General features: G+C 46.1%; 3 protein-coding genes across 4 annotated transcripts in view; 1 reads left to right on the top strand and 2 right to left on the bottom strand.

Annotated features, from left to right (window-relative positions):
• The first annotated feature begins 243 nt into the window (after positions 1-243).
• On the top strand, positions 244-8,896 carry LOC117587526 (serine protease inhibitor 42Dd). 2 transcript variants are annotated; one of them, XM_034278327.1, is made up of 5 exons: positions 244-394; positions 1,740-2,660; positions 2,714-2,861; positions 2,925-3,045; positions 8,885-8,896. In XM_034278327.1, exons 2-5 carry the CDS (start codon positions 1,773-1,775, stop codon positions 8,886-8,888), a joined length of 1,161 nt encoding a protein of 386 aa, XP_034134218.1. In that variant the 5' UTR covers positions 244-394; positions 1,740-1,772; the 3' UTR covers positions 8,889-8,896. The 2 variants fall into 2 exon arrangements, with proteins under 2 accessions (XP_034134218.1, XP_034134217.1); XM_034278326.1 differs by lacking the exon at positions 8,885-8,896 and having other exon boundaries at positions 2,925-3,152.
• LOC117587522 overlaps positions 3,336-27,882 on the bottom strand; it is a 55,529-nt gene continuing 30,982 nt past the window's right edge. Inside the window, exons 7-19 of the mRNA XM_034278322.1 lie at positions 21,934-22,039; positions 17,275-17,973; positions 16,541-16,657; positions 13,387-13,769; positions 12,773-12,922; positions 12,053-12,235; positions 11,838-11,976; positions 10,974-11,183; positions 7,362-8,350; positions 7,088-7,220; positions 5,074-5,257; positions 4,497-5,006; positions 3,336-4,400 (exon numbers count right to left, since the gene is read on the bottom strand). Coding sequence (XP_034134213.1) covers positions 3,919-4,400; positions 4,497-5,006; positions 5,074-5,257; positions 7,088-7,220; positions 7,362-8,350; positions 10,974-11,183; positions 11,838-11,976; positions 12,053-12,235; positions 12,773-12,922; positions 13,387-13,769; positions 16,541-16,657; positions 17,275-17,973; positions 21,934-22,039 — 4,285 coding nt within the window. The 3' untranslated portion in view covers positions 3,336-3,918. The remainder of the gene's footprint in view (positions 4,401-4,496; positions 5,007-5,073; positions 5,258-7,087; positions 7,221-7,361; positions 8,351-10,973; positions 11,184-11,837; positions 11,977-12,052; positions 12,236-12,772; positions 12,923-13,386; positions 13,770-16,540; positions 16,658-17,274; positions 17,974-21,933; positions 22,040-27,882) is intronic.
• LOC117587528 (heat shock protein 23) lies at positions 26,120-27,018 on the bottom strand. Its single transcript, XM_034278330.1, has one exon. The coding sequence runs from the start codon at positions 26,950-26,952 to the stop codon at positions 26,296-26,298; it is 657 nt and encodes a 218-aa protein (XP_034134221.1). The 5' UTR covers positions 26,953-27,018; the 3' UTR covers positions 26,120-26,295.

The following is a 27,882-nucleotide window of genomic DNA, read 5'->3' as shown; positions in this document are numbered from 1 at the left end:
CACACCCTATGCAGAGGCAGGCAGTCCACCGTAAGTATTTTTCAATTTAATTCACGGCAAACAAATTATAAAAATAGCTTAAAATGTAGCATCGGAAAAGTAGTTTGCCGAAAATTTGTACCAGTACGAAGACATTGGCCAGAGCTAGAGCTTTTCCCCGCCGCATTGCCCAAGTGTCGTCATCGATGGAGGCGGCGAGTGTGAGCAGCGCTGGCGGAAAACTTAATTGGTTCTTTTTGTATTCTTTTATTGTTTCCGAGCGCGCGAGAATTTAGTTGATTTTTGTGCGAAGCTGCGTGCGGGCGTGGATCTTTACCAGCACAAACTTTATATAATTGTCTGTTTTTCTCTGCTCGGCACTAACTCGATAGAATTTCTAACAATATTTGTGAAGGTAAAAGAGAAAAGTATATCTAGGTAAAATGTGCATTTTACCTTTAACAATGTAAATACTGAATTTGATCAGAGTAAATTCTGATTTGTGCTTGAATTATTCACCAAAAACTATTGTGGTTGATGATGCCACTTCGAGAGCGATTCCATGACCTCGCAAGCAGCACGCAGCACGCAGCTAGGGAAAATCCAGTGAGGATTTGCCATATGCCACTCAGCCATTAACGTTGGATGTGAATTGTGCGCTCTATTTTGCAATAGAGGCTTTAAATATTCAAAAAAAAAAACAAAAAACAACTAAACTCATGATATATGTAGTTAATTTCGTAAAGAAAGAAAACAAAAATTGGCGTACCAAAAATAAACAAAAACAATATATACAGTATAAGTAGTATTAGAGGAAGGCGCTACTTATACAGCGAGAGAGAAGAGAGAGAGAGAGAGAGAGAGCGAGAGCAGTGACGTTGTTGTCGTTAGCGTAGGCGGATCCATGAAGTAACTATAAGGAGGCCTCGTCGGTGGCAGAGTTACTTGTTGCTTTTCCTAATAATTATTATGTAGCAAACTATTTACAATTAAATTATGAAGCAATTATTATGTTTTTTCGCATTGCCTTCAAATGATTTATCAGCACACTCCATTGTCGTTGCCCTCACACTTACAGCCCCTAAAAAGCCGTTTCACTCGCACTTTTCACTCGCACGTTTGCCTAATTTTTACCGACGAGACCTCCTTATATAGTTTCTTCATGGGCGGATCCGCTTGGAATCCATTTGGGGCTGAGGGTTGGGGTGCAGTTTGTTGATGGTGCTGGGACTGGGACTGGGGCTATTAAGCAAGCAGAAAGTGTGCGCGCCGCATAAAAATCGCCATGGAATGCAACTCGGAATTGGTTAAGGGAATGGAGGGAGGGAGTGGGCGCCACAACGGCGAAGAATAGACCAAAACCAAAATTCGCGTGAAATTAAAAGTTGCCGCAAAATATATGGCCAAAAGCATTGTCAGAGAGTTTTCCGCCTCGGCGCTTCCGTTTTGTTTACTTTTGCCCAAAATAGTGTCAAGTTTGGCCCAGTGTGCTCCTGCATCCTTTATTTATTTAGTCATTTCGGTTTTGTATGCCGTGTGCTCTTATTTGATTTGATTTCTTAGGGTCTTGTTTGGGCATTAAAAGCATTGAATTAAATCGTATTAGGAAAGTTTTCTCCTTGGAGTTGAATTTAAATGGAAATAAGTGTTTCACATTCAACTGAAGGGCAATCTGATGCCAAGAGAGTTGCCTTTAATGGATCATAAATTGGAAACATGTGCCAACAATTGATTCATATTTACATTCCCTTATTTTACAGCATTCTATCGCAGGGCGCTGATCTGAGCCAAATATGAGTGAAGGCCCCGCCGAGCCTCCTGTGAGCCATCTCGCTGCGGAGATTTATCACAGCATTGCCTCAACGGCCATCGATCAGAATGTGGTCATATCGCCGCTGCTGCTGGAAGCCAGCCTGGCACTGCTCTACCTGGGCTCTGATGGTGCCACCGCCGAAGAATTCCAGAAGTTATTGCGGCTTAAGCAACGCTTTCCCAGCAATGCCAAAATGGCCAACTATTATGCGGCAGAGCTGGCAAACGTAACTGGCGATGCGGACACTCACTTTGAGCTGCAGAATCGCTTTCTGATACAGCCACAAAGCGGATCTAGTGGCGCAGACTTAGCTGAAGACTTTCAGAAAATTGCTCAAACATACTTTCATGTGACTGCGGAGAGCCTCAACATGGAACACAGCGAGAAGCTGCGACGTCACATAGGCGAACACATCTTGGCCAGCGCTGGTGGCGGCCACTGGCAATCGACTCTTGTGGAGAGTAGTCCTGCGGCCAAACTGCTCCTCCTGCTGGCGGCGAACCTGCACAGCAAGTGGTTTCTACCCTTCAGTGCATACCGTACGGGTCTCTACGAGTTCCACAGCAATGGCTCGCTCGACTCATCGAAGCCTGTGGCTATGCTCTTCGACGATGACATGTTTGTGAAGTACGCGGAACTGAGGGAACTCAACGCTCGTGCCATTGAACTGCCCTACGAGCACGCCGAAGAACTGTCCATGCTGCTCATCCTGCCCAACCAGCGCGATGGACTTTCGCAACTGGAAAATCAGTTGCGCGGCATTGATTTGGGCACATTACAGCAGTCCATGCAAATGGAGGGAGTTCAGGTGCTGCTTCCCAAATTCAATATCGATTTTGAGTGCAGTTTGCGGCAGCCATTGAAACAGGTCGGTAGCTGACAGAAGCTGGGGAATATTTGTAAATATATTTCTATTTTTAGCTCGGTTTCGAGGAGATCTTCTTGCCATCAGCGAACTTTAAACATTTGCATCCCGCTGGTCAGCTGCCCGTTTGCGACGTGCTCCAAAAGCTGCGAATAAATCTAAATGAGTCTGGTTCTGGCGCGGAACCAACCAGAGTCGCAGCAGGTAAGTTGTAAGTTATATCATAAATGTATCAAAATCATTCAAAGCCACTTCTATTTTTGTCAGAGTATAAACCCATTGTGATCAGCAACTCCTCCCGTCAAAAGTTCTTTCGCGCCGATCATCCATTTTTCTTCGCAATACGCAGCGAGAATATCACTTACCTGATGGGCCACGTGGTAGTGTTGTAAAATACCCATTTACAATGGTCTGGCAGATGTGTGGAAGGTAGACTTAAATGATGTTGTACTCTATGAAACTTATTTAAACATAATATAACAAGCGGAATTTGCATGGGGTTTGGTTTTCTTTATGGTGATGGTAAACCATCACCAACTTGTTGTAGAACAATTAGCTTTTTCCACTAGTTTTTGGATTGTGTCACCACTTCAGAGACTACAACCAAAGTGCTATGTAAGTTGATTGATGGAAGAGCTCCCTTCTGCCATCCCAAATAATGTTTAGTTTCGATTTTTCTAACAAGAGTCTTGAGTTTATTTAAAGATATATCTGTATAATTAAAGTTTTGCAGAAATATTCCTGTTATTCTTATCGGTATTACAATTATTGCATTTTGTAAGTTTTTATATCTTAAATGGGATCTTAACTAGCAAAACTTTTCATCGAAATCAAAGCTTCTTCTAGCTCTTTCATTTATCATTTATAATTTTCATATTGTTATGTTTAGTACCCTTTTCTTTTTGTTGTAAATACTAGCTAAAAAGTTACCTTTTTCTTTAAATTCTCTCGGTTGGTTTTTGTCGCTTAGTAAAGTTTTGTAATCCTAATCTGAATCGAAATCACTTTTAAATGATCATTTTCCAATCTAACCGATAATTGCTGACTGCCTGATATATTTGTAGAGCTTTTACTTTAGTTAATGCATAAAAAACATAAATATTCACAGAGCTTTCAACTTTAGGTTTAGTGTTTGTGTTAGTCGATTTATTTACAAATATTTTTGCATGTTTTTATGTACATTTGATATTCAAAATCGAAGCCTCGTAAATGCATCTTTGTGTCAGAGAGACCTTCACTTTGTCTGCTGTTTGCCGTAGTTTCAGTTGTGCGTCTCGGATGGCGCTCCTCCTCCTTCCGCGTTTTCCAAATTTCCCCTATTCAGTAAATAATCGAGGTCCATGGTGATGCGATCGAGTGTGGCATCATTGGCACCACCTTGCGTAGGTATAGGATTTGCAGCCGCCGTCGTTGTCGCCACAGAAGTGGAGACAACGGCTGCCACCATTGTGGGTAGCAGAGGATCGAAGGTAGCCCTCGACGTGGGTTCCAGAATGGTCACTCGCTTCTGGGTCTTGGGGTTTGGTGTGGGCAAGGACATCGAGAGTGTGCCATTGGACATGCCAGAGCTGCTCAAGTTGCCACTTATGGTCGGCGGTGGCAGCAGCTGAGGAGCGGGCAGGCTGAGGATAAGCGAGCTGGGCACAAAGTCAACATATGGATTATGTTGCAGCGGAACATAGTGAGAGGCGGACGTGGCCGACGAGGGCATCATGGTGCTGGTGTGAATTCCAATTATGCTATCTGCAAGGAGATGGATAATGGTCCCGTTTGCACTTGTGCTACTACTGTTTCGATTGGGGACATGCGAGTACGTAGGCAGCTGCTGGGTTCACCTACCTGCTGCTACACCTTGAAGTATGTCCAGTGTCTCGACACCCACAAAGTCCCCGCATGGTCCCGACCGGAAATGAGTCGGTTGTTGCTGATGCTGATGCAAAGTTCGTCTTCCAAGGCTACCTGTTAGTCCCCCAATCCCCATGCTCATCGTGTATGCGTCGTATGCCTTGCCTCCACCAAGAAGTGCGCAGCATCGTGTGTCCGGCGAAGGCGCAACAGTCGCTGGCAGCGTTTGACGGTCACCGAGGAAGGTCTCCGTCGAGCTTCCAATTGCAACAGCTGCAGCTGCCTGGCAACGCGGCGAAGCTGAAATGATTGTCAGCGGCAGCTGCACGGCAGCTCCATGGGCACCAGACAACTCCAGGCCCACCTTTGATTGCAGTGGTGGGGCGTTTTCTCCAGACGAAGCTGCCTCAGCTGCTGCTGCTGCTGCTGCTGTTGCTCTTGAGTTCGTCATTGACAATGATAGCGCACAGTCGTTCTCCTTCTCTTTGTCATGGTTGGTGTAGACTGCAAAAGGATTTTGGGTTAGGCATCATTTAACTAGTGGTTCCCAGTTCCCATGGCGACAACCTACAGCTTAACGGACTGTTGACGTTCGCCGTTGTAGTGCAGTAGTTGTCGTCCAGGCTGCTCCTGCTCGTGCTGAACTTTGTTTGCTTTAACGAGCTGTTCTGACTGCTGCCGTTGCTGCTCAGAAACGGTGGCCCTCGCAGCTGGCTCTCAGCCTTGATGATAAAACAAAAGAGGATGCCAAAGCCCTGCAAATGGATGGGTTTGTTAGTGCGTTGTAGTAAAGCTTCCACTGACTTTGGCTTGACCCTAATAAAATTGGTGTATCAACAGCAGGGGGCTTATCAAGTCGATTGAGTCATTAAATATCGAAAGTGACTTCAATTAAAGGTATCCTTTGCTCTCGGAGTGCCCCAACATGAAAATCGAAGCAAACGATTGGGAAATGTATGACCAAAAAAGAAATATAAATCGATGGAGCTGACCAGTCCCACTACATTCCTTGTTCTTATGTCCTTACTCAAGATTGGAATTTATGGCAGACAGACATCAGATTCCGGGCTGGGATTTTTCGCCCGAATTAATTACGAAATTAGCGAAAAAGCTCAGGCTCGAGGTGCCAAATGGTTCTCTTGTATTGATTTCCCTCACATGTGCCGGAAGACTCCTGGAACTTTTCATGTGTACTTTGGTCTCTGCTTAAATAATTAAATAGGAACGCAGACAGAGCATGCCCATGCCCATGGCCACAGTCAAAGTGATTTTGGTGCACATTAATAGCCCAGACCACCAACATGGAGAGGGTTGTTGTAGACATTGCGGTTTCGATTCAAGAACGGGCCTCGACCTAATTTGTTTGTATTTGAATTTGAATGTGCCGAATGCGCTACACATGCCGACGACTCACTTGCCGTCCCTTCCCACATCAAAGTGGGTGCGTGTAATTATGTGATTAGTTTTGCAAGGATACACCCGCCCAATGTCTTGGATTGTGTAGATAATTGTTTATTTAATTGGATTGTGAGCTGAGAGTTGTGGGGCGTGCGTAGAGCGTTGAATCGTTGAATAAAGCAGGAATAGAAAAATGGTACAAGTATGTGTCGGATCTAAATATTGTTTGCAGTGTTCCCTTTCCGTTGTCTTCTTTGTACTTTACCGTTTGTTATTGGTCACCGCTTATGCCATCGCTATGCACGCACCGTTTCTCCGCTGTCTTTCTCATAGTTGCGTTGTTGTTAGTGTTAGAGCGAGCAAGCGTGGGGAGAGCGAAGATGTTCAAGAACAGAAAGGGAGACGGTAACTCGAGAGCGTTATACGAGCGTGTTGCGAGAAAGAGAGGGAAGTATCGAAAGAGAGCCACAAGCTGCAGACATGGAAGCCTGAGAGGGGATGATTCACGTCGCTCCCAGATGTAAGCTTGCCCAAGCAGGGGAATTCTGCTTACTGTAAATATCTGACATATCTGACATTAGTCATCCGTCGCATTCTTGGAACCCGTTAAAACGATATACTCTTGCGAGTGCCAAGTGCCAAAGGTGGAAGAGTCAAGCGCACTTATTTACTTTGCACAGCAAATCAACGACGAGAGGGAATAAAAAGAAAACAATAACAGCTTGAGGAGGTGGAAACCAAAGCCAAGTGTCAGTGGCAAGTGCAAAATAAACACAAAAAGGCTTCTCCGTCACTTTGATCTGGCCGTTAAAGCAGTCGGCGTGAGGAGCAAGCAGTTTGTTGCCGAGCGTGGTTTTTGTCGCACTCTCTCATACTCTCTCTCTCTCTCTCTCTTCGTTGTTTTTGCATGCATAATTTCACCGTCAACTGTAAATGTATGCAGTCTCTAAGCTTTGATGAAATATGCACATTTAATAAGACATGAAAAAGTCGAAAAGAACTCGATTTACATGTAAAACCCACGGATAGAATGAACCCAAAAACCCCAAGCCAATAGTTTTGAGAGCTTCGCTGCGAATTTCGAGCGTACTACAATTGAACTTACGACCTGTAATCCAATCGTTTGCATAAGTAGCAGTTGTACTACGTATGTTTGGTTAGTAATCCCCTTTGGGGCTTAGACTTACCAATATGATACACGAAATGCCAAACGGATATCCCCACAAAGTATCCGGTAATGAATTAACATAAACAATGAAGAACCCATCGGTGCATAGTTTAACGAGCAGCAATCCACCTGCTCTATAAAGTAGGCCAAGCCTGTCGGAATAGAGAAAGCGAATGGATGAATTTTAAGCTGCGATTGTTGCGGCTGATGATTTAGCTGATTCAGCTTAGATTAGCTTGTTTTGTGAAGTAAAGTTTTTGTTTTATCTAAATTTGAGTTTTCATTGGACTTACCGCCTTTGCAAAGCCAGATTGAATTTATCCAACGGATGCGTGTGCACATTGCGATTCTTGTGCCACAACCACAAAAGTTTCTTCATTAAAATGGCAAACAGCGCAAAGAAAAGGAAAACGAAAAGAAAATCGATGCAAACGAACAGGATGAAGCTCAGAGATGGCGACAACGGCGTCGATGTCGATGTTGATGGCAGAGCCGCTCCGGCTTCGCTCAGGCCGGAAGTTAAAGTCGCGGCCTGTCCATACCCTGAGGTATAAGAGGAGTAACGGCTAACGGGCAGCTGCTGCTGTTGTTGCTGTGGCCAAGTCGAGGCCGCAGCTACGGCGACTGCCATGCCATGACTGTCGTTGCTGGCTCTGATTGATGACGTTGACGTGGCCACATCGACGTCGTCCAACCCATTTGAGGATGTCTCAGCTGGAGAGCTCGTTGCATTGCCCAGCAGCGCTTCCGATTCCAGCAGTAAATTATCGCCGTTGAGTAGCGAATGCGTTGAATAGTAGAGGCCGCCGCCATCAGACTCCGTTGGCTCGGAGTCGGACTTGCTGGCAGCGTCATCCGAAGACGACACTGTCGAGAGAATATCAAGCCACCAGTGGCGCGGCCACTTGCCAATGATGCTGCAGATTAGTGGGGCGGCCACAGCGAAGAGTAGCGGCAGCAGCCAGCTAATGCCAATGGCGCCTCGTATGCCCGCCGCACCGCCCTCGAACGAGGAATCCCTGTTGACGCTCACGGCCTGAGGCCTGTGCCGATTGTTGCCAGCCCCCACCGGCGGCGACTGGGCGCGTATTTGGGTAATGTTGCTTAAACTCTCCCGCTCGCGGCGTCTTTTGTTGGTGGGCGTCGCCGGCTGCTTGCTGCCAATTTGCAGATACTTCTTGGGCATCAGCTCCGTGTGTATGACCAAGGCAATCGCAATCAGCGTTGAGACGCCCAGCAATAACAGCGATGCCAGCGAGCTGCTAATGATGGCGTGCCAGTTCTGCAAAAGAGGAAATTATGATGGAACGTTAATAAGGAAATGGCGGCCGACTCGCTGCAACATCATTATTTTTTAATTAAACACAAGAAGTTGTCAACCAACCAGCCAGGCAATATAAGTTATTTTTCGCTCGTCATCATTTTTACAACTCAAACAATGAAATCTCGTCACATTTTTTATGACTACATTCGCCTAGATGATTGTGACATAAGTTCTTAAAAAGATGTAAAACATTTCGTTGCTTTCTATTTTTTGTGGCTCCTTATCTGTGGCACACTGCTAGTCCATTACATATTTGGTGCCACACGCTTTTTGTGTGCGAAAATGTTTGTTCCTGCTTTAAGCATCATTTGATATCTGTTACTCACAGGTGACTAGAGCCGAGGTCGTCGCGAAATTAATATATTGCCCGCTTAGCCTTCAGGGAAAAGAAAAACAAATTTTTGTCAGCGTTTTTTTTTGTGAATTTTCAATTTACAATACGAATACGAATACGTTCCACATCGTCGCTGCTATACAGCGGAATATTATGAGTTAAGTGCGCTTAAAAGCTTTTGCTTTTCATATGTTCTGCTGCAGCGGCACGCCGCGCCGCCGCCGCCGACGCCGCCTCGTGCTTCATGCCTTCGGGGGACGCAGCGAGTCGTAACGTAATTTATGTTTTCTTATTTATTTATTGTTTTTTTCTCGTTCCGTTTAACTGTCGTGCTGAAATTGTATTTTATTTATGCACGCAAATATATACAATAAGTAAAATGAATATTTTAATTGTATTTATTGTGTCATTGAGTGGGCGTGTGCGCGAGCGTGGGCGTGGCTGTGGCTTGGTCCATGCTCCATGCTCCATGGTCCATGGTCTGGTTGCTGTGGTTGATGGCCGTCGCCGTTGGCAGCTCCTCTCCTGCTCCTCGCTCCGCTGTGACACGTGTTCCAGACCATAAAATTTGCATGTGTTCACATGCCTGTGCTTTACTTTTTAATAAAGTTGCCCTGCCCGCATGTGCGCGAAATTAATGTGCAATAATAATAAGTGGAAGCGCCGCCTCGTCTTATTAAGACAAAGTTTTCCTTTGGCGTGTTTTTGCTGCGCTGCCAGAGCCCACAGGCTGTCAGTCTTTGTGACGTAAGTCGCTCATTATAACGCTAGTGCACATCCTCAGTCACATGTCTTCGGAGCAGGCAGAATTGCTGTAGCACAAAGACTTCCTGCATGCAAAGATATCGCCATTCAAAGCACCAAACTCTGCGTCTATAACTCATCCATTTTGCCATACGTGGCAGGAGAGGATTCAAAGGAAGCTTTGTGGGTTTGCCTTTGTCAGCGTTTTAGCCAAAGTCCCGCAACTCCTCGTTTTCGTTTTCGTTTTCGCTTTCATTTTCCATTTCTATTGCTTAAACCTTTTCGTTTTCGTTTCTTTTGCTTTTGCTGGCGGAGTTCTATCTCTGTCTGACTCTCTGCCTTTGTTGTTATTTGCTGTCCCTTCGTTCGTTCGCCGTTGTCGCACACAATGTTTTATTTGTTTTTCATCCATTTATTGAGCCGTTGTTTTCACAGCGGACCAGTTTATTACTAATTCAAACATGTTATTTTCTTGTAAGAGCTCTCAGCTCGCAGTAACTGTCTTCGCAGGAGCTCAACCCAAGGGATTAAGTAGCGCAACTTTATTCGCTTATACTTTTTACGTTTATAATTTAGGTGGTTCTTGTCGGGTTCTTCGGGGACTTCCACAGATTCTTGCAATGGGGTTGGGGTGGGTCGCATCCCTTTTTCCCATTTACATTTTGCACCCGGCTTCAAACGTTTGGGAATGTGCGTTTATAAATATTAATTTCGATTCTAGTTGGCTCCTCCTCCAGGCAGCGCTGCTCCGTCGCTAAGCATTGTTGACTTTTAATTTCCATCCAAGCCAGCAGCCAGGTAAGGGAATTGTTTTCAATGAATTTTCCGTTTGGCTGCCACACAAACTAAATGTAAATTATTTGCATTGCCTCCGCCTCCGCTGCATTGCTGACTTGAGTTGGTCAAAGACTTTGCCAGACGACACGCTAATTTGTGTTGATTATGATTAGAGCTCCAGCTCGCTGACTGTGATTATTGTTTTAAAAGTGGAATAACACTCATGTCGGTGGGGAAATGGCAATGATTAAAGACACAGAAAATAATTATAATTTAAGGTTTGGCCGCTGGGAATTCTCTGCTTGCCTTTAAGAGCGCGAGAAACTCATTTGTGTTTCGATTGTGCCGACTTGTGCCTCTCTCTTCCACGTCTTGTGCACGCACTGCCCCCATTCCACTCCCCACTCCCCAATCCCCTTTATTTTATGCATTTTACTTTTCTCTCTTTGTTCGTGTTCGTTGTTGTTTGTGTGTATATTTGGTTTTTTGGTTTTCGGTTTGCTTTGCTTTCAGCTTGGCTTTCCTTTGCTCCATTTTATTTGTTTATTTATTTTGGCGTAATTAAATTTCACGCTTTGGTTCCCTTCTCCCACTCGAAGGGCTTTGTTTCAAAGGGTCAATGGCGAATGCATTAAAGCCTGCACACGTACAACAATCCTTCAAGAGGATCAAGTCAGAGCAAAGAGTTAAAGCTGATTAGAGGGGGGAAATGAAGGGGGAACTCACCACTGGCAGCATCTTCATGAAGCCCAGCAAGTAGATGAGCATCACGCTCGCCGTCGAGATGCAGAACTGAATTTTAAGAAAGGTAATGGCACACTTGCGATTGCACCAGATGGGCACCAGTATAAGCAGAGCTGAGCCGCATTGTAGCAGGCAGCAGGCGCAGCTGGCGATCACGAAGATGGGCCGCTGCGGGGCATGCGGCTGCGTGGTCTGCAAAAATTACAATTCAGAGCAAACAATTAGCAATTCAAATAGGCATTAGCATTAAATAATTGTGTGCGCCTGGGAGACTCTTGGTCTTGGCCGCAATTAGGAGCAAACAATTTAAAGAACGGCGCAGGTCGCAGGCGAGCCGAAAGCCGAGTGCATTTGGAACAAGTTCATGGCACCAAAGGCCAAGTTGTTGATTTGCTGCGAGCAAAGGAAGCGGAAATGCGGACGTAGCTGCAGCTGCACAAAGGAATGGCAGCCAGGTGCTAGGGGGTGTACGGGCACAAGGCCATCAGCCAGCCACTAAATGGCAGCTCCTAAAAGTGCCATAAATCAAAAGGAGCTTTCCACTTTGGTACACGTGAACTGCATGAATGGGAGCCAGCATGGGGCGTGGCATAAATTAAAGAGTGGCCTTGGCGACCTTCGTGTCGCTTCGTGTCCGACTCCGTCTCCGTCTCAGGCATGGTAGAATTACTAACCAGCTTATTCACCACGCTCTCTTAGCTCTCAGAGAGGCAAGCGCTAGAGAGAGATAGCAAACGTTTATTAGTAATTTCACCATGATTTCACCATGAGCAGGTGTTCCTGGTGAGAGGGCACTGTGGTGAATTCGTCACCTTGTAACTAATTTCACCATGGTCTCAGGCTTACGTTCTGCTGTCGCTTGGTCAGCATGACCACATAGGTTCCGGAGAGCGGGCAAATGCAGCGGGTTATGTTCGCCATCAGATGCTTGGTGATGCACAGATCCGATCGCCAAGTGGACTCGAACGAGGCTTTGTAGTCGTGGCTGCACATAAAAGTAAATGAAATACAGATTTAATGGAGTGCACCCAATTGAATGGGATTTTGCACACGCTGCTTACCCGCACACGGCCACCCAATTACCCGTTTTGGGCACACTTTCGTGTTGGAAAATGATCTCCACGTGCCCCGACTCGAAGGGCACATCGAGTGGCTCCCGAAAGTTGTCATTGGATCGGTTGGACTGGAACAGCCAGGTTTGGATAATCCTCGAAGCAAGCACATAGTCCGTGTCCATGGGATCGCTGTGCATAAAGTTTATCAAAGTTGGATTTAGTTTAACAAATAGTTCCACACATGCTCTGTGGTTGGGATTTCTATTAGCATTTGCTGTGCATTTTCTTTTGTCCATTATCATTTGTATGTTTTGTGTGCACAGTTGCATATTTGCATGCAAGATTTTGCATAGAAGCTGTCCTTGTCCTCGTGCCTGCTCGTGACTTCTGTTTGGATTGCAAAAGCAAACGATGGCTTACAGATTGTACATTGGGGCCCATAATCTGGGACTTGTGCATGTCGGAACACGCTGAATAACTGTCTTGAACAAGCAACATTCAATCGTGAAATGCATAACACAAGTGCTGAAGCAGAGCTCTGCCAGCGAGGGTGGACATATTCCCCTTGGGGCTGCTCTCTCATTTAAATTTCTTTTGGTATTCATTGCCGCCCGTGCACACAATTTCTTTGAACTTTCTTGGGCAGAACTAATTAGAAAGCGCAATGATGACCGCACTGAAGCGAACTTTCTCACGCAATTTAAGGCAACGAGCCCCGAGACTTACCTTCCTCTGGTGTAGTAGGTTTTGGGCAGGAAACTCTTCAAGTTCTTGTACGAGATTACGGACGCGAATATTGTTGAGTTGGCCATGATGTGCAGCAGGCGGCTGGATAGTCCTATGTCCATGTAGAGTTGATCCGAAAATAAGTCCTCGCTGGGGAAGGGAGAGCAGAATTGTAGTCACCTGCACTTAAGACACTTAATTAGCTAAATTAGACACTTGGCAGCTTGGCAGGAGAGTGTGGCCAGCGAGCAACCAGCAACCAGCAAGAGGAAGCCACCCGCTTGAGCTCCTCGCTCCTCGCTCCTCGGTCTGCGTCTTCGCTGCAAGTTTTTCCCAAAGAAACTTTCTTGAGCCATTCTTCATGCTCAGCCCTCGCTCGCTTGTTTAATGCATTTATTATTTATGTTTGCTCATAAAATAAATTTTCCATTAAGAGCTAAGGCAGCGGGGAAATCGCTTCTCCCTTCGTCGCGTACATTAATCAAGTTTACTCCAGGAATTTGCATTTTCACTCTCACTCACTCTTAATTAGAACTTATTGCAGGCTTTGCGCACGGCTCGCTCCGTCTGATTCCATTGGGAAGTGGTTTTGGTTCTTGGTTCTTTGCACTCACCCATAAATACGCAAATTGAAGGGCAGAGTCTTCACAGATGTCATGTAGATGCGCAGCGAGTTGAGGCGATCCAGGGACAGTGTGTCCTCATCGACTGTCAAAATGCTGGAGGCTCCTGCTCGGCCATCGCGAGTCGCTTGCAAATTTCCCGCAGAGCCAGCAGAAATGTTGTCTGCCCCCGAGCCACTGCCGCTGCCGCTGTCGCTGTCGCTGCCGCTGTCATCCTCTCTGGCAGTGCCGCCGGCCTGTGCGGTCAGCGCTGTCGAGCTGTCAGCTGGCGACGGCTGGCTGCTGCCGCTTGTCGATGTGGCCAATTGTGAGGCCGCAATTGTCTCGCGGTTCAGCGCCGCCGATTGCGTCAACAGCTGCAGCTTTTTAATTTGCTGAAAACATAAAGAAGATTCTATTTTGTCTGCCAAAACGTACGAAAATCAATGGCCACCACTCGCTCTGCCTCTGCCTCTGCCTCTGCCAAGAAGCAACATAAAAATGCAGTCAATGAACCCCGTCCATAAAAATCATAAATTGTTTCATTCTCGAGTGCCATAAGCCGAGGCCAATGGTCGAACAACGAGCCACGGACCCATTCAACGATTTTTGCAACTTTTAATGCGAATTCCCATTATGGCGGCAGTTCTTATTTTTTATTTTTTATTTTTTATTTGTGCGTAGAGAGATGATCGATTTTGGCAATTTTGTAATGTATTGGCAAGGGTTAAGGGGTGCAAATCAAAATGAATTTTTACAACTGTTTGCCGCAACTGAGCGAAATGGAAAACAGTTCCGATTGGAAAAGTTGCCGTTATGTAACAACTTTTTTCAAACAAAAATCTTCAACTTTAGCAGCATTAAGGCGGCATGCCACGCCTGCTCTCCCTGTTGTACGACTTCCTCAGAGCAAAGGCAACAACAAAAAAGTTGCCCATGTGCAAATTTCACTTATCTTTCGACCTAGCCACGCTTGGCAGTTTACCGGCAAATCATTGGGGCGCCTCCGACTGGGCGTGGCCGCACATGTGAAACTTTTGTTCGCATCCCAAAGTTTGGGCCTGTGACTTTGGGTCACGTTTCGCAGTGAATACTTTTTGCTAAGTGATTCGTCGTGATTTGATTTGAATGCGTTCTCCGCTCGTACTTTCCCTCCATCGAAAGTTTTGCTCGCAGTAGTTACAGCTTGACCAAATCCTGAAGTAGGTCAGGTCCGATACAGTCACGAAACTGATGCAAATCGAAGCTAATACCTATGCAAGTGTTTTAATTAACATTTCGGTGAAACTGCAAAATGGCATTCAAAAATGTGCAATTTCGTCTGGACAAAACTTTTCCAATTGCCTTTTCCCCCCACAGCCAAAGGCAAATAAAAGCAGATGCACAGAAACCATTCCGAATGGTTGCAAAAAAATAAACAACAATTGGATTTAAGCATTTTCCAGCACGGATTTTTACTATTCATCAGCATATTGATGAGGATTTTCCGCGAAGTTCGCGTGAATATTAAGCAAAATTAATTGAATTGGCTTAAAATGATTCTGATCGATTCTTTTGCGGAAACTCTCAAATTGTTTTTAAAGCAGTGAGTGTAATACTCTGCCTTCAGGGCCATTTACTTTTCAGGGATCCACCTGCCCTTGCACTAATTAAACTTCATTGCGCGCGAGAAATTCGATGAACTACATTAAAGTTTTTTGTTCAGTCAATAAAAACAATGGGGGAACTATTTGTTCAACTTTGGCGAAAAGTTCGCCGAATGCCAACACTTTTTAATCGACCCAATTATGCTGCCAAGTTTTTCAGACTGCGTCAGCTAATAAAAATTGAACATAAATTGTTCCTACTCGAGGCTATTCTTTTTTACTGGCGCACAACTATTGAAATTCCATAACTCAAGCGAGCTCGGGCCAGGTCTAAATTCATTTACATGCCTTGAAAAACGTGCACCGGTTCAGCTATTCTTTCCTTAAACTTCAGAGGCAAGCAGAGGCCAGCAAATAGATTATGCCGGAGGTGTCTATAGGCCAACAAATTTGAAGAGCAAGCAGCGTCAGCTCCTGGCCAATTATCCTCGCTTCTCCGCGGAGCAGAGCTGGAGTGGTGTTTCGTATTCAAGCAGTTGCAATCAACACTCCCATAAATTTGCATACCAAAATTTCAGCCTTATCCTGGAGGAGCGAAGAAGCCGGTCTTTTCTTTTACTTTTATGCCGCACTTCATGTACATATACAAAATCTTCCACTGGAATAATGCATGAGGCACTCGACCCGCCCCACCGTACTTGTACTTGAAATCTTCCGTTGAGCCGGAAACAATGGGCAACCACAACTACCAGATGGAGGGGCTGGCGGGGGGAGAGAAAGGACATCAAGGCACGCACAATGTTGCTTAAAAAAAAAAAAAAGAAATGCCTAACGCGAAACGCAATTTTCAGCAGCATTTGGAGACTGGAGAAAGTGGCCAAAGTGCTGCTCCTTTTTGTCGAGGTGATAAGGAAGTGGTTATCCTTATAGTCCTGCGACAAAGGTGTACCTTTGGCTTTGTTTGTTCTGCGGTGTGCGGAGGGTCGCGTAAATTGTTTGATTGCCGCTCATTAGCAGCATATTTGAAACTTAACTGAGTGTCGTTCACGCGGCTTCTCTTTTGTCTCACCTCTTGTGCCGCATAACAAGCGACGGGGGAGCACCTTCCATTAGCTATGCTGCCAAATGGTGCGTAAAAAGCTGTCCTAGATTGCAGAGGGTAGACGGTGAAACGAACTTTAAAAGGTACAACTATTGGGCGAACTTTGCAGGGCAAACAGAGTCCTAGTCCAGGACATGGCTTTTGGGGTCGCAATGAGCAATGAGCAATGAGCAAATACCACAGACAAACCCGAAAATTGCATATCAAAAAAGGTATTCATTACCAGCCAGCAGGACATCAATTTGCTGGCTATTTTAGAAATCGGAGCACGGATGCTTGGATGTGACAGGCCAACTACAGGAACATACGAGTGCGTGTGTGTGCCATAAATCCTGGGTAGGGTCGAAAACATGCCTGGCAAATATTGAATATGGTTTCAGGTTATAAATTATTGCGCCCAAACGCCCCACTGGTCCTCTCGCTCGTAATTTATGCGCAATTGCAGCCAAAGCGGCTTGGCGTGGCTCTCGGCACTTACCTGTTGACTGTTCAAGGATTGAGAGTTCTGCATGACTTTATCCAGGATGCGCAGTATAACCTCCGCGGCCATCTCACGCTCTAGTTGGGTGCCTTTCAGCTGCAGGTAGGTGTCGAGCTGTGAAATGAGGATGGAAGAACCAAACGTTGAGACAACATGGTACAGGAGTGGGGAAGGGCAGGGAGCACCTTCTTAGGGCTAGGACTCTTCCTCGTCTCGGCAATTCGTTAGGTGGAAAATTTGTGTGCGCATTAAAATGAAAAATTGTTGCTAGGCGACCCTAAAGACGAGCAAGAACTTTTCTTTGACTGCAGTTGGGCAACCGAAAATTGTGTGAAAAATGGCAAGCAGCTCCAACTCCAGCTCTACAGCTCTACAGCTCTCCAGCTCAGCGGCTTTTACATTCATTTGCGTGTAAAAATAGTTGCCCAGGCTTTGTGAAGGAGCAGAAAAGACTTTTGGCTCTCCCTGAAGAGGTTGGCGCCGGCCTGTACCTGGAAACAGCTATTTTTGCCGTCTGTGGCTTGAATGTGTTAAGGGCTTTGCGGCAAGCAGCCAGAGTCCGGGTCCAGACAAGCAATTTAAAACTAAATTCTGGCAGAAGAAAGATGCCAGGCCAGGCCAGGCCGCATTGGTGAATTGATTTTGATTGCTGTAGTTTCACTCTTGATTAGATCAATTTATCCCAAATGGGCCAGAAATAACTAAATATGTTTCTGCCATTTCCCACTCACCTCATGCAACATGTCAATGAGGAAGCTCGCCTCGCCGGGCAGAAAGCTGGAACGTCTCTGAATGGTGTAATCGAAGCAGGCCTTGAGTATGTTTGAGGAATTCGTTTGCTGGAACCCAGCACTCAAGGCCCGATATCGATTGTAGATGATGAGCAGCTCATCCCGCACGCAGCCCGAGAAGTCGGGCAGCAGCCAACTCGAGTTTCCAGTGTCTCGTTGCTCGCAAATACGTCGCAGATGACCCTCAAAGCCTCGCGGACAGTCTGTAATGATGGGTGCTCCGGGGGCACTGGTGGGCCAGTGTACCCCGTAGGTGGACTCTGCGGCACACACGTGCGCCGCATTGCGTTCGATGACGTTGATGTAGACACTCTTGGACACTGGGCGCACACTGTTCGATACGAGGCAGGCGTACTCGGCGGACTTTTGTATGTTGTTGATCTTCAGGATGCTGCCATCGGGATACAGATCCTCCCACATGGCGGTGGCTGTGTTCGACTGGAAGAGCACACCATTGCGGGTCCAACTGTAGCCCAGCTGGGCGTATCGTTTGATGTCATCGTTGCCGGGCGATAGGCAACGCACTCGCAGGGAGTCTCCGCGCTGCAATGTGACACTCGCAGGATCCACTCTCAGACGGGGAGGTGACTTGATGTGAATGTGTAGGGAGCGGCATTGCTCCACGCCCCAGTCGGTGACCTGCAAATAAAAATGAGAGAATCAGTTGGTCAACATTCATTAGAGCCAAGTCCACATAAAATGTCTGTCATTGGCAAACCATAACTCGATGACCGCTCCCGGCCGGACGTTCATTGATAGCCTTTAGACCCCCCGACCAAATATCAAATGCCTTGTCGGGGAGCATTGCACACATCCTGGCGGCAAGCAGACAGCAGACAGATTCTGCTTTCCATGTTGAAACTGGAGAGCAAGGCAGCATCTGATGTCAGCTCCACTTTGATGCTTGTCATCGCTTGTACGATTATTGTCCCTAGATATGCTTTATGGACTTTATTGTGTGTGCCGATTAGAACTGACCAACTGTGATTATGCTTGGCTTTCTATTTGACCCTGGCACAGTGCTTGCAGTGCTCCCTTTTGGTTGTCTGCTTTGCAGTTTACCGTTAGGTATTGGTCATTGCTTATGCACGCACGCTGCTATGCACATGAAGCAACTATAAAGGAGGGCCCGTTGGCTTTTTAGAGGGAAACGTAACAATGCAGGGCGTGCAGAGAGAGAGAGAGCAACTTTACAATAGTAAGAGTACAAGCTGCTCATACTTGCGTCCCCCCACGGTCGGGGGGAAATGACCCGAGGAACGCTGAAGACGAAGGGCCCTCCTTTATAGTTGCTTCTTGGCATGCACGCACCGTCTTGTGCACTTTTTGTCTCATAGCTGCGTTAATGTTAGTGCTAGAGTGAGCGCGGGAAGAGCGGTCAAAGAGGAGACGGTAACTAGAGATCACCGTACGAGCAAGCAGCTTGGGTAGAGTGAGAAAGAGATGCATCGAGAGAGTGAGCTGCAAGCTGCACAGCTACACGCTGCAGACAATGAGAGTCTGAGAGGGTGGTTCGCGATGCTCTTTTACGCTTATGTACGATTCATAATTCTACTCCGACAACAATTACCACATTTGACTTCTGAATCGCATTCGATTGTTAAGTAAATGCAAAACCCTGAATTAAATTAAATTCGATATATGTACATATGTTTCACGACAAAGAGAATTGACAAAAGCAAGAAATCGCATGCTTAACCCTACTAAGATTTGTATGCGCTTGTTCACTCGGTCACTGAGTCAAGCCACGAGTATGTCCATGAAGACTTGCGCTCGTTGTTGGAGGGCTCTCTAAGCACTTACGACTACTTGGGCTTTGCTAAGGCTAAGGCTAAGGCTAAGGATGGCTACTTTAAGCTTTAGTGCCATGTGGGCAATATGCCATTTGAGCAAACCTTTTGCATTTAAGTATTTCCATTTAAGTATTTCCACGTGGTCTGCAATCCAACGAATTGTAAACTTCTGTTGTGAATGTTGCTCATGCTGTTGTTGCACGTGCCTCCTGGGGGAAACATAGCGGTGGCTAGCGCTGGCTGAAGTGGAGGAGGCATACAGAAAATCATGGTCGTTACGACAATGACGGCGAAAAAGATGATGATGGGGCTGGGGCTGGGGCATGAGGACACAATGCGGAATCGTCTGCACTTGCCCTGCCTCGCCCTGCCTAGCTACGTTTTCAACAAACTTCCGTTTCAAATTTAAAATGAAATGGAACTACTAACGAACGGCGGCGACAGACCTCGCTCGGGGATGTGATTGTCGCCAATGTGGAAGGTATTGCACTTGTCTGGATCGTTTTCCGTCTGTATATCCTTGTCTGATAGCTTCCCCCTTTGGCGCTTTGCTACAGTCGACCCGGAAATATTTAATATACAACGAGATGCTCTCAATGCAAGTCCGAGGGCGTGCAGCATTTTTATAGCAAAGAAAGATTTAAAATTGTGTGTCAAAGTGTTTCCGAGTCTCGCAGTCATTTACGACTTTGCAGCGTTGACAATCTTTGCCAGCCACAAAATCCAAATGACAATTAACTCATTTAGCTTGAACGTTGCCAGACTGCAAAACTTTGCGGAACGGAGGAAGCCTTTTTGTGGCCAAATGGCATTTTATTGGCCCTGATCCGGATAGGTCGCGTCTCATTAACAGTCAAAGTCGTTAAATGACACATTTACGGAGTACGGAAATGGAAATGGAAAACCCATTTGCCGGCCCGATTTGCGGCTCATCAATTAACAGCACTCAAAGGAAATTAATAGTTCATAAAAGTGGCTTTTGCCATAAAAAGAAAATAATTTATTACGATTATGTTAATCACATCCCGGTACTCGAAGGGTGTTAGTTTTTCAATGTGGAAACCTCAAGTTGCCTTCTCCATTTGGCAATCCTTTATCCAGAAATTCTTTCTTCGATGGAGGTTCCCTCTAAGCACACTCGAAGCCAAAATCGTGCTCCGTGGAAATTGAAACGGATTTAGAAGCAAAACTTTATGCAGCGAAAGACTTAAAGACAGCTCCGCTTTGGTTCATTGTGCACGTAATGGACCCAAGACGATGCCCGTTCCGTTCCCTAAGGCAAATGAACTAATTGCAACAAGGCGTATACTTAATATAGATTCATAAATAATAGATGGCATACACCCACCCGTTATGGACAAGTTATGGACGTGCAGTCCCCAATGCCTAATGGGAAAAGGCATTGGCAGGCACTTTATTGACTCGGACCTTGAGGCGAATGTTATTGAAAAGGATTCGTGCTCTTGAGTTTTGAGTAAACAGCTGAGCGACCTTCAGGGACTTTGCCCCCCAGGGCAACCAGCCAGCCAGCCAGCCAGCCAGCCAGCCAGCCAGCCAGCCAGCCATCCCCTGATTATCGTGCAGTGGTTCCAGCTGGCAAGCGCTTTGAATTACTATCACCATTCCCCCCGACGCCTTTTCTCAGCGCCCCCTTGGCTTCCTGCCTTTGATCTGGCTGCGTCATTACGAGGTCCAAAGCGACAATAAGAGCGGACGCAGAGTGAGCACAAAGCGGCAAAGAGAAGGGTCGCTAAAAAGTGTAGGGGCGCCGCATAAAAAACTTCACAAAATCCCCTCGGAGAACTCGGACCAAGCACTAAATACAATGGCCTGCCTCCATTTGTTGGCCCAAGAAAGCGACAGCTTGCTGGGCTGCACCAGGCAACAGATGCGGCTGCGGCTGCGGCTTCAACCGAGCGAGAATTTCTCGTTTTGTTCCTTGCAATCACCAGCTTAAAGTGTTAAAAATGTTCTGCTTCAATTTGATTCTTTATTGTGAAAGAGTCTATGTACAAATTCAGCTAGTAAACAATTCCAAATTTGATTTATTATTAGGAAACGTACACATTTGATTGCAAGCAATCACATTACCATTTGATTTATGGCTGACTCTCTCTCGGAGTAGCCTAATATTCGTACACACTCCCACGCCCGTTTATTGATAGCGATGTCTATTCGTGTACCTTGGTCCTGTGTCCACGTGGAAACTTTCTTTTCCTTCTTTTGGGCAAAGGCTTCACGTGCTCGAGCTATTCTTATGTACAGGCCAATATTTTTTTACAGGCCATTTGCGTAATACGTTATTACCGGAGCCATAAAGAAAGGACGAACCAGCCGGACTGCTGCCACAATGAGGTAAATGGACGGCACAGGGTAAGTTTAAGGTCTAATGGTCTGGAACGATTTAAGGCTCTTATTTAGTGGGGGACTCCAAGAGCACGAAGTACAAAGAAACATTTAGCCACGCTAGGCTTAAAATCATATTTAAGCACCCACAAATTAAAGCCAGAAAAGAACAGTCAAAAGAATGTTTAATACCCTAGATTAAAATTTAATTGGCTGTTGAAGAAGACCATTCAACGGCTGTGGCTGCTACCCGACAATCAACCCGGTATCTCTTCATCCAGCACATTTTGCTATCTGGCCAGGCTACCATATTTTAATTAGTCTAATTAAAAGCTACGCGAAATTGAAGAACAGAACCGAGAACAGAATGAACCGAAACCTAATGTAATTATGTGGCCTTTTGGGCGGGGGGTTTGCCAGGCATCTTGTATCTGGAAATTAAAGGCTGGTATCCACTTACCTTACAACTGTAGACACCCTCATCGATCCGACTAGCCTTTCTAATGCCAAGGATCGCCGTGTAGACATCTTTGTTTTCAGGTGGCAACACAGTAGTCCAGATTTCCCTGCAGACAGAAAGCAAATATTAGTTGTGGATGCTTAACGCTTGTGCTAATTAGCACTTCACTTTCGGTTTCCCCCAAGTACTTGAAACAGATACAGCATCATGCGAATGCCAGTCAAGCATTCATTTTCACGCCCCGAACAAGCAGATGTTTGCAACGTGCCACTGCACCAAGTGAACTGCATCGTATGTGCATGCAACAAGCCACGCTAATTGACATACTAATAGCAGTTCACTTATCATAGCCCACACAACCCATCCAGCCACTCCGCACCGCCAGTCTGCGTGGCTGAAAGAAATCATAGCTAATGTGAAAACAATCGCGGATGCTGCGGTTCGAAGTCAATTAGCATGAAGCATGTTTCATTTTCAAATGTTTTTCGAAATGCTTTAGCTGCCACAGTGCATTGTCGGTGCTAAAATTGTAAATAGTTTTTGGTTTCATGGATAAATGGGTCAGTCCTTGGAGGGAGAGTTCTGAGAGAGAGGGAAATATTACCTGCCGCTGAGATTATGTTACTTTTAACAAAAGATACGGCAATGGAACTTCATAATTACGAATACAAATTCCACTCGTCAGCTCTTTGCAAAGTTTTGCCAACGATGTATCTAAAATGCAGGCTAAGCCTATTAGACTATCTCCGGCGTCCCCCCATAATCCTCTGGAGAACTGCAAATCACAGCATACGCCGGCTGTGCGGAGCACTAAGTAAAACAAACCGAAACCTTCCTTCCACCTGGCAACAACTTAAGTGCTGTTTGAGGTTTTCGTGGCCAACAAACATCTGCTCCGCCAGCCTGCTCTGCCGCTTTTGCGCCAGCTGAGTGCATTTCACTAATAACTTTTACGCATGGATAACGGTAACGCTGACGTCACACCAGCAACACCCAAGAACAACATGAACAACGAACTCCGTTTAAAAAGCCTTGAAAAGGTACCCAAAAACCGCACATGGCGAAAGTGCCGTAAAGGGAACCAGCCTTCGTCCTTAACCACAATCTCCGTGCACACTCCGAAATCATGGTTCCCAGCTATTTACAGCTGTAGCGTCTAAAAATGCGTTTCTGAATGGGCACAGGCAAAGGTAAAGGCAATGGCAAAAGCATAGGCATTGGCTTTACCTCCAACTGGCTCTGGCTCTGGCTCTGGCTCCGGCATGCAAAGCACTTAGCCCACAATTTACTAATGGCCTATGGCGGAAGATTTCACTGGTACACGAGCACTACACAGCCAGCACTAACCCTAGCCCCCTAGCTGAACGACCAAAGCAGGCACCTTCAAAATCAATTAAACGGCAACGGAAGTAATAACATTCTGTGCAGGAAGTGCGTAACGGTTAAATGCAGCGGCAACACCAAAAGCCGAAGCCACGGTAACTACGACTACGCCAGGCCATAGCACTAAGTTGCTTTCCAAACAAACAACCACAAAAACAGCAAAGCACCGTTACGCTCATCTCGTTTCCAGCAAATGAGCACCATTGGATTGAAGAGGGGGAGAGAGAGAGAGCGAGAACGAGAGAGAATGACATCCACAACAATGGCAATGATGGTGCACAGGAAAGCAGTCTAAGCGCCAGTTACTCCACTAGTACAATGGAATGCACAACTGCAGAATCGGTCAAAGATTAGAGACCATCCCGTGTGGATAACTCTCGAAATGTTTAAACAAACAAAAAGGATGAAGTATTAATACAATTTTTTGTTTTAAGCATGCACTCGTTTGAGTTTATCCATGGTATATGCACAATTTTGGTGCAATTTCCCTCACGTAACCATATCCAGCCATGCCATTGCCATCAATGACGGCTGCTGCAGGAACATTGCTGGCTGTGGTTGCAAAATGCATTTTCGTGGGGGCGGGGGCTGACGCTGACCTCGCCATTGCGCGCGTTACAAATAGCCCGCAAAATGCGTTTACGCATGGAGGCGTGCATGTCTATGTGTTCCAGTGCGTGCCCTGTACTTACAAGTGAACAGCAGCACATGCTCCAGCGCAAGGCAGAAGTTCACAATAACAAAGAGCACGGAGCTTTTCGAATCTGTTTGCGCTTTCGCCCTGCTGAAACAACTCATAACAACGCATTGGCGGCAAAGTACGTCAGGACTGGCACGAACAGCATTAGACGTCAGAAAAAATGTGTTAAACGTTCGCAGATCAATAAGCTGATTTGCGTGATTACAACTGGTGGCGTCTAGATTCGACCTTCTCCCTCCGAAACTATATATGCAGTCACAACAATTCGCGTAATTAGTTAAGTGCCCTTTGGGATTCATTTTAGAGTGATTGCATGCTTCGACGTTAATAATGCATAAATAATACGTGTGTGCATGTGGGCTGAGTGTTGCCTATGGCGATCCCTAGACAAAACACCAAAACGAACAAGGGCGAATTAGCGTCACTGCGAATTCAAAACAGGAGAGCAGAGCGCAAAGAGAGAACGAAGGAGAGCGAATTCAGGCGACAGCGAAGAGCAGATCGTTGAGAGAGAGAGACCGAGGGAGCTTTTTTCCAGGTTATGTGCGAGAGCGGACGACGTTAAAGCCCAGTTCGTATACCATTTCAATTGTATTCTATTACTTATTGAACTTTACTTTTAAACAATAAACATAAACCTGCACATACAATTGTTTGTGTGTAAGGTACATAAATATGTAAATTTGAAGACCTAGTCAATCACACACAAACATAAATAATCAAAAGTGATGAACAGAAAATTAGTTGCAACCAGCCAGCCAGCCAGAGACGTGACGTATTCAGTGTTGTGGCAAGCCAGACGACATAAAAAACACACATATGAATAGCTCAAAGCGATGCTGAATGTTTTGCTGGATAGAATGATGTCTGTGGTGGGCTTTTTATTGAGGCTGAACGGGCGCCGTACAGCCTGCGGGCCCAGTTCGTCTTACACATATGGATACTCGTGTATAAAATACAATTCCATGGCCATGTTTTATGAGTTCATAAAATTGGTGTGTAGGTGTTTATTATCTTTGCGAGTATTATTTTGGTTTCTACCGGGCTTTGCCAATAGCATGGGGAATTGAAATTGTGAAGTTACTTTTCTGCTGAATATTTTATCGTCGTCCTCCGAAAGACTCGTAAATATGGATATCTTACGCCGCAGCCCGTCCAATATCTTAAAGCTGCGGGGCGCATTGCCGCAACTGTAACCGTAACTTGATTAGAAATAAGGGAGTCCGTCTGGTAAATTCAAGGGCCCCGTATAAAAACTTTATTAAACGCAACTACGCATAAAAACAAAACGATGACAAAGTACGCGACCTCGTTGTTTGCCGTTTCGCCAGCTTCTGGGTTGCGGCCGGCAACGGACAAGGGACAACCAACGATTTACTTCAAGATGTAGCAAATTTCATTACAATCGTAACAAGAAAACGTGTCTCAACGGCTAAATTGCAAGGGACCGAAAGCAAATCAAAAAAAAAAAAAACGAAGCATTCGTCCTCGAATGTCCCGATTGGCCTACTGTGTAGCTACCAGAGTTTTCAACACTTGAGCAAAACAAATAGACAACATTTAATGCATCAAACTTCATTTTGTGACATAAAGTTTTTTATTTTCGCTGCTTTAGTTTGGCAGCGAAATCTTCTGCATAGATTAACCCTGAAAGCCCAGGCTTGGGTTCAAAAAAATTGTCTCTTTATCCGTATTATTTACCCCTTGGCTTTTTTCGCTCAATGCCATTTTTTGCTTCCACTGTTTCTCGTTTAGCAAAGGTCGAAATGTATATTTCCTTTTCGTTTTTGTTTTTTGCTGACAAGCTCTTTCCTTTGTCTTTTTATGGGCCATGTGCCGGAGCCGAGGTGGCAATAAGAAACGATGGGATGTGTGCGAAGCAGATGGGGAAAGCGGAAAAAGGTGTTAGTGAATTTTATTCAAATTTGTGCTAATCAAAAGATGCGTGACAGGAAAGCTAAAAGCCGAAAGAAATCGAAATACTCCAGTATGTATGAAGGCGGGTGGTTAATCCCGAAAAATATCTGGCAACTGGTTTTTGCCAAAGCGAATGATTTATCCCGAGTCTTCTTATAATTTATGCGATTAGCCCTCGGCTAAATGTTCGTGCTGATAAAGTCCTTTATTGGCAGACAAACAAAATCACAAGCGGAAGTGTAGATTCTTACTGTACTGAAGACATTTTCTCTTCTCTTTCTACGTGCTAACTAGAACTAGAATTCAATCCTATTGTGCGTGTGCTCTGTGTAGGGATGAACCCTTCTGCCCAATGGTTTCCTTCACTTGTCCGTCGCTGAGCCAGCAGCATTCTCCTCGGCTCCTTCGCTTGCTGTGGACTGCTCTATGGCCTTGGCTGCACTGGGATCCGCAATGCTGCCAAAGTAGTTGCCAGTGGGCTCAATGTCCACCACCCGCTCGACATCGTCCAGTTTTGGTGGTGCTGGCACCGTAATCATGAGTATGCCGTCAGCGGAGAAAGTCGCACGTGCTTGGGTCCCATCGTAGTGCCTGGGGAGCTTGTAGGTGCGAGAGAATTCTCGGGTAATGCACAGCTGGGCTTTGTCCGCGCGATCGTCTGACCGCTGACCCTCCACACAAATTGTGTCACTGTTCCTCGCCTTGACTGTGAGCTCGGAGATGTGGAAGTGATGAACGTCTAGGACCACCTTGAAGGTGCCACGACCCAAGGAGTCGGGCTCTGTGCCCGTCTCGATAACCACGCGTCCCACCAGACAGGAGCCGTGACACCAGGCGCTGTCGTCCACTCGCAAGTGGAAGTCTCTGGCGCACACGTCTAGCTCGTGTGACAGATAGTAGCGGCGTTGACGGCACTTGGGCTCTGCCGATCCCGTCCAGTGTCGACGGGGTGGCCAGTGATAATGGGCGCCGCCATGCTCGTGCTCGTGCTCCCAGTCCCAGTCCCAGTGTATGGGCATGGCTTAGGTTTTTGCTGGAATAACTCTGCCCTGTTCGAGCGCGTCTTAGTTGTTAACTGAATTTCTAAGGCAGCTCCTCCAAGCGCGTACCCAGCGAGTCGTACTTCTGCGCTATTTTTGAACGCCTTTCAATGCCGCGCATAAAAATCACATTTCTCCAGCCCGTCACGAGTCGGATTGGCAGAATGTGGGGCGCTTTTTGCTCGCTGCAATGTCAAACTGTTTGATCAATACTCGTTCCAGTAACCATCCAATCAAGCGTTGAACTTTTTTTATTGCACAAACGGTGCCAAGGAGTCGGAAATGGGAAGCGGCACACACGCCAGAATGGCACACAGGGTAACCAGTTATGAGATAATGCCAGACATTTTGGAGGAGTCGAGCTTGGGCGCTTGGGTGGGTTTGTGCAACTAATTGTGGCGCTGTCATTGTCACCCCACGGGCAGCAAAGAAAACGGAAAACATCCGGCAAAACACACTGTGCAAAATGAAACTAATGAGAATCGTGACTCCCCCTTTTACAGTTACTCGTGTGGACTTGACAGGGTGTCCATTGTGATGAAAAACATGCCAAGGCGGGAGCAGTCCACTGCTGGTGGGTGCACCCTGTATGCGCTTGCACGTTGCGTTGCGCGTTGTCAAGACAGTTGCCTCTTTTGTTGCTCAAATTCTGTATTACTGCTGCCCCGGGTTGAGCCAATTTGTAAAATATACGAAATATATTTTACTTATGTCTCTTGGCTGTAGCTGGAGCTGGGGCTGGGGTTGGGGCTGGGGCTGGTTCTGGGACTGCTTCTGGGGGTCTGGCAATTTGGCTGCTGAAATTGAATTTTTGTTTTGGCTTTCAAGCAAGTTTGACAAATTTCCAGAAGCTAGCCAAAAGTGACACACAGCATCGAAGCAGTTTTGTTGGCTGCAACCAAAGACACA

The sequence above is a fragment of the Drosophila guanche genome, unplaced genomic scaffold (genome assembly GCF_900245975.1).
Source record: "Drosophila guanche unplaced genomic scaffold, DGUA_6, whole genome shotgun sequence".
In the NCBI taxonomy this organism is placed as follows: Eukaryota; Metazoa; Arthropoda; class Insecta; order Diptera; family Drosophilidae; genus Drosophila; species Drosophila guanche.
Note: the sequence above shows the minus strand (reverse complement) of the source record. Positions and strands in the feature narration are given on the sequence as shown.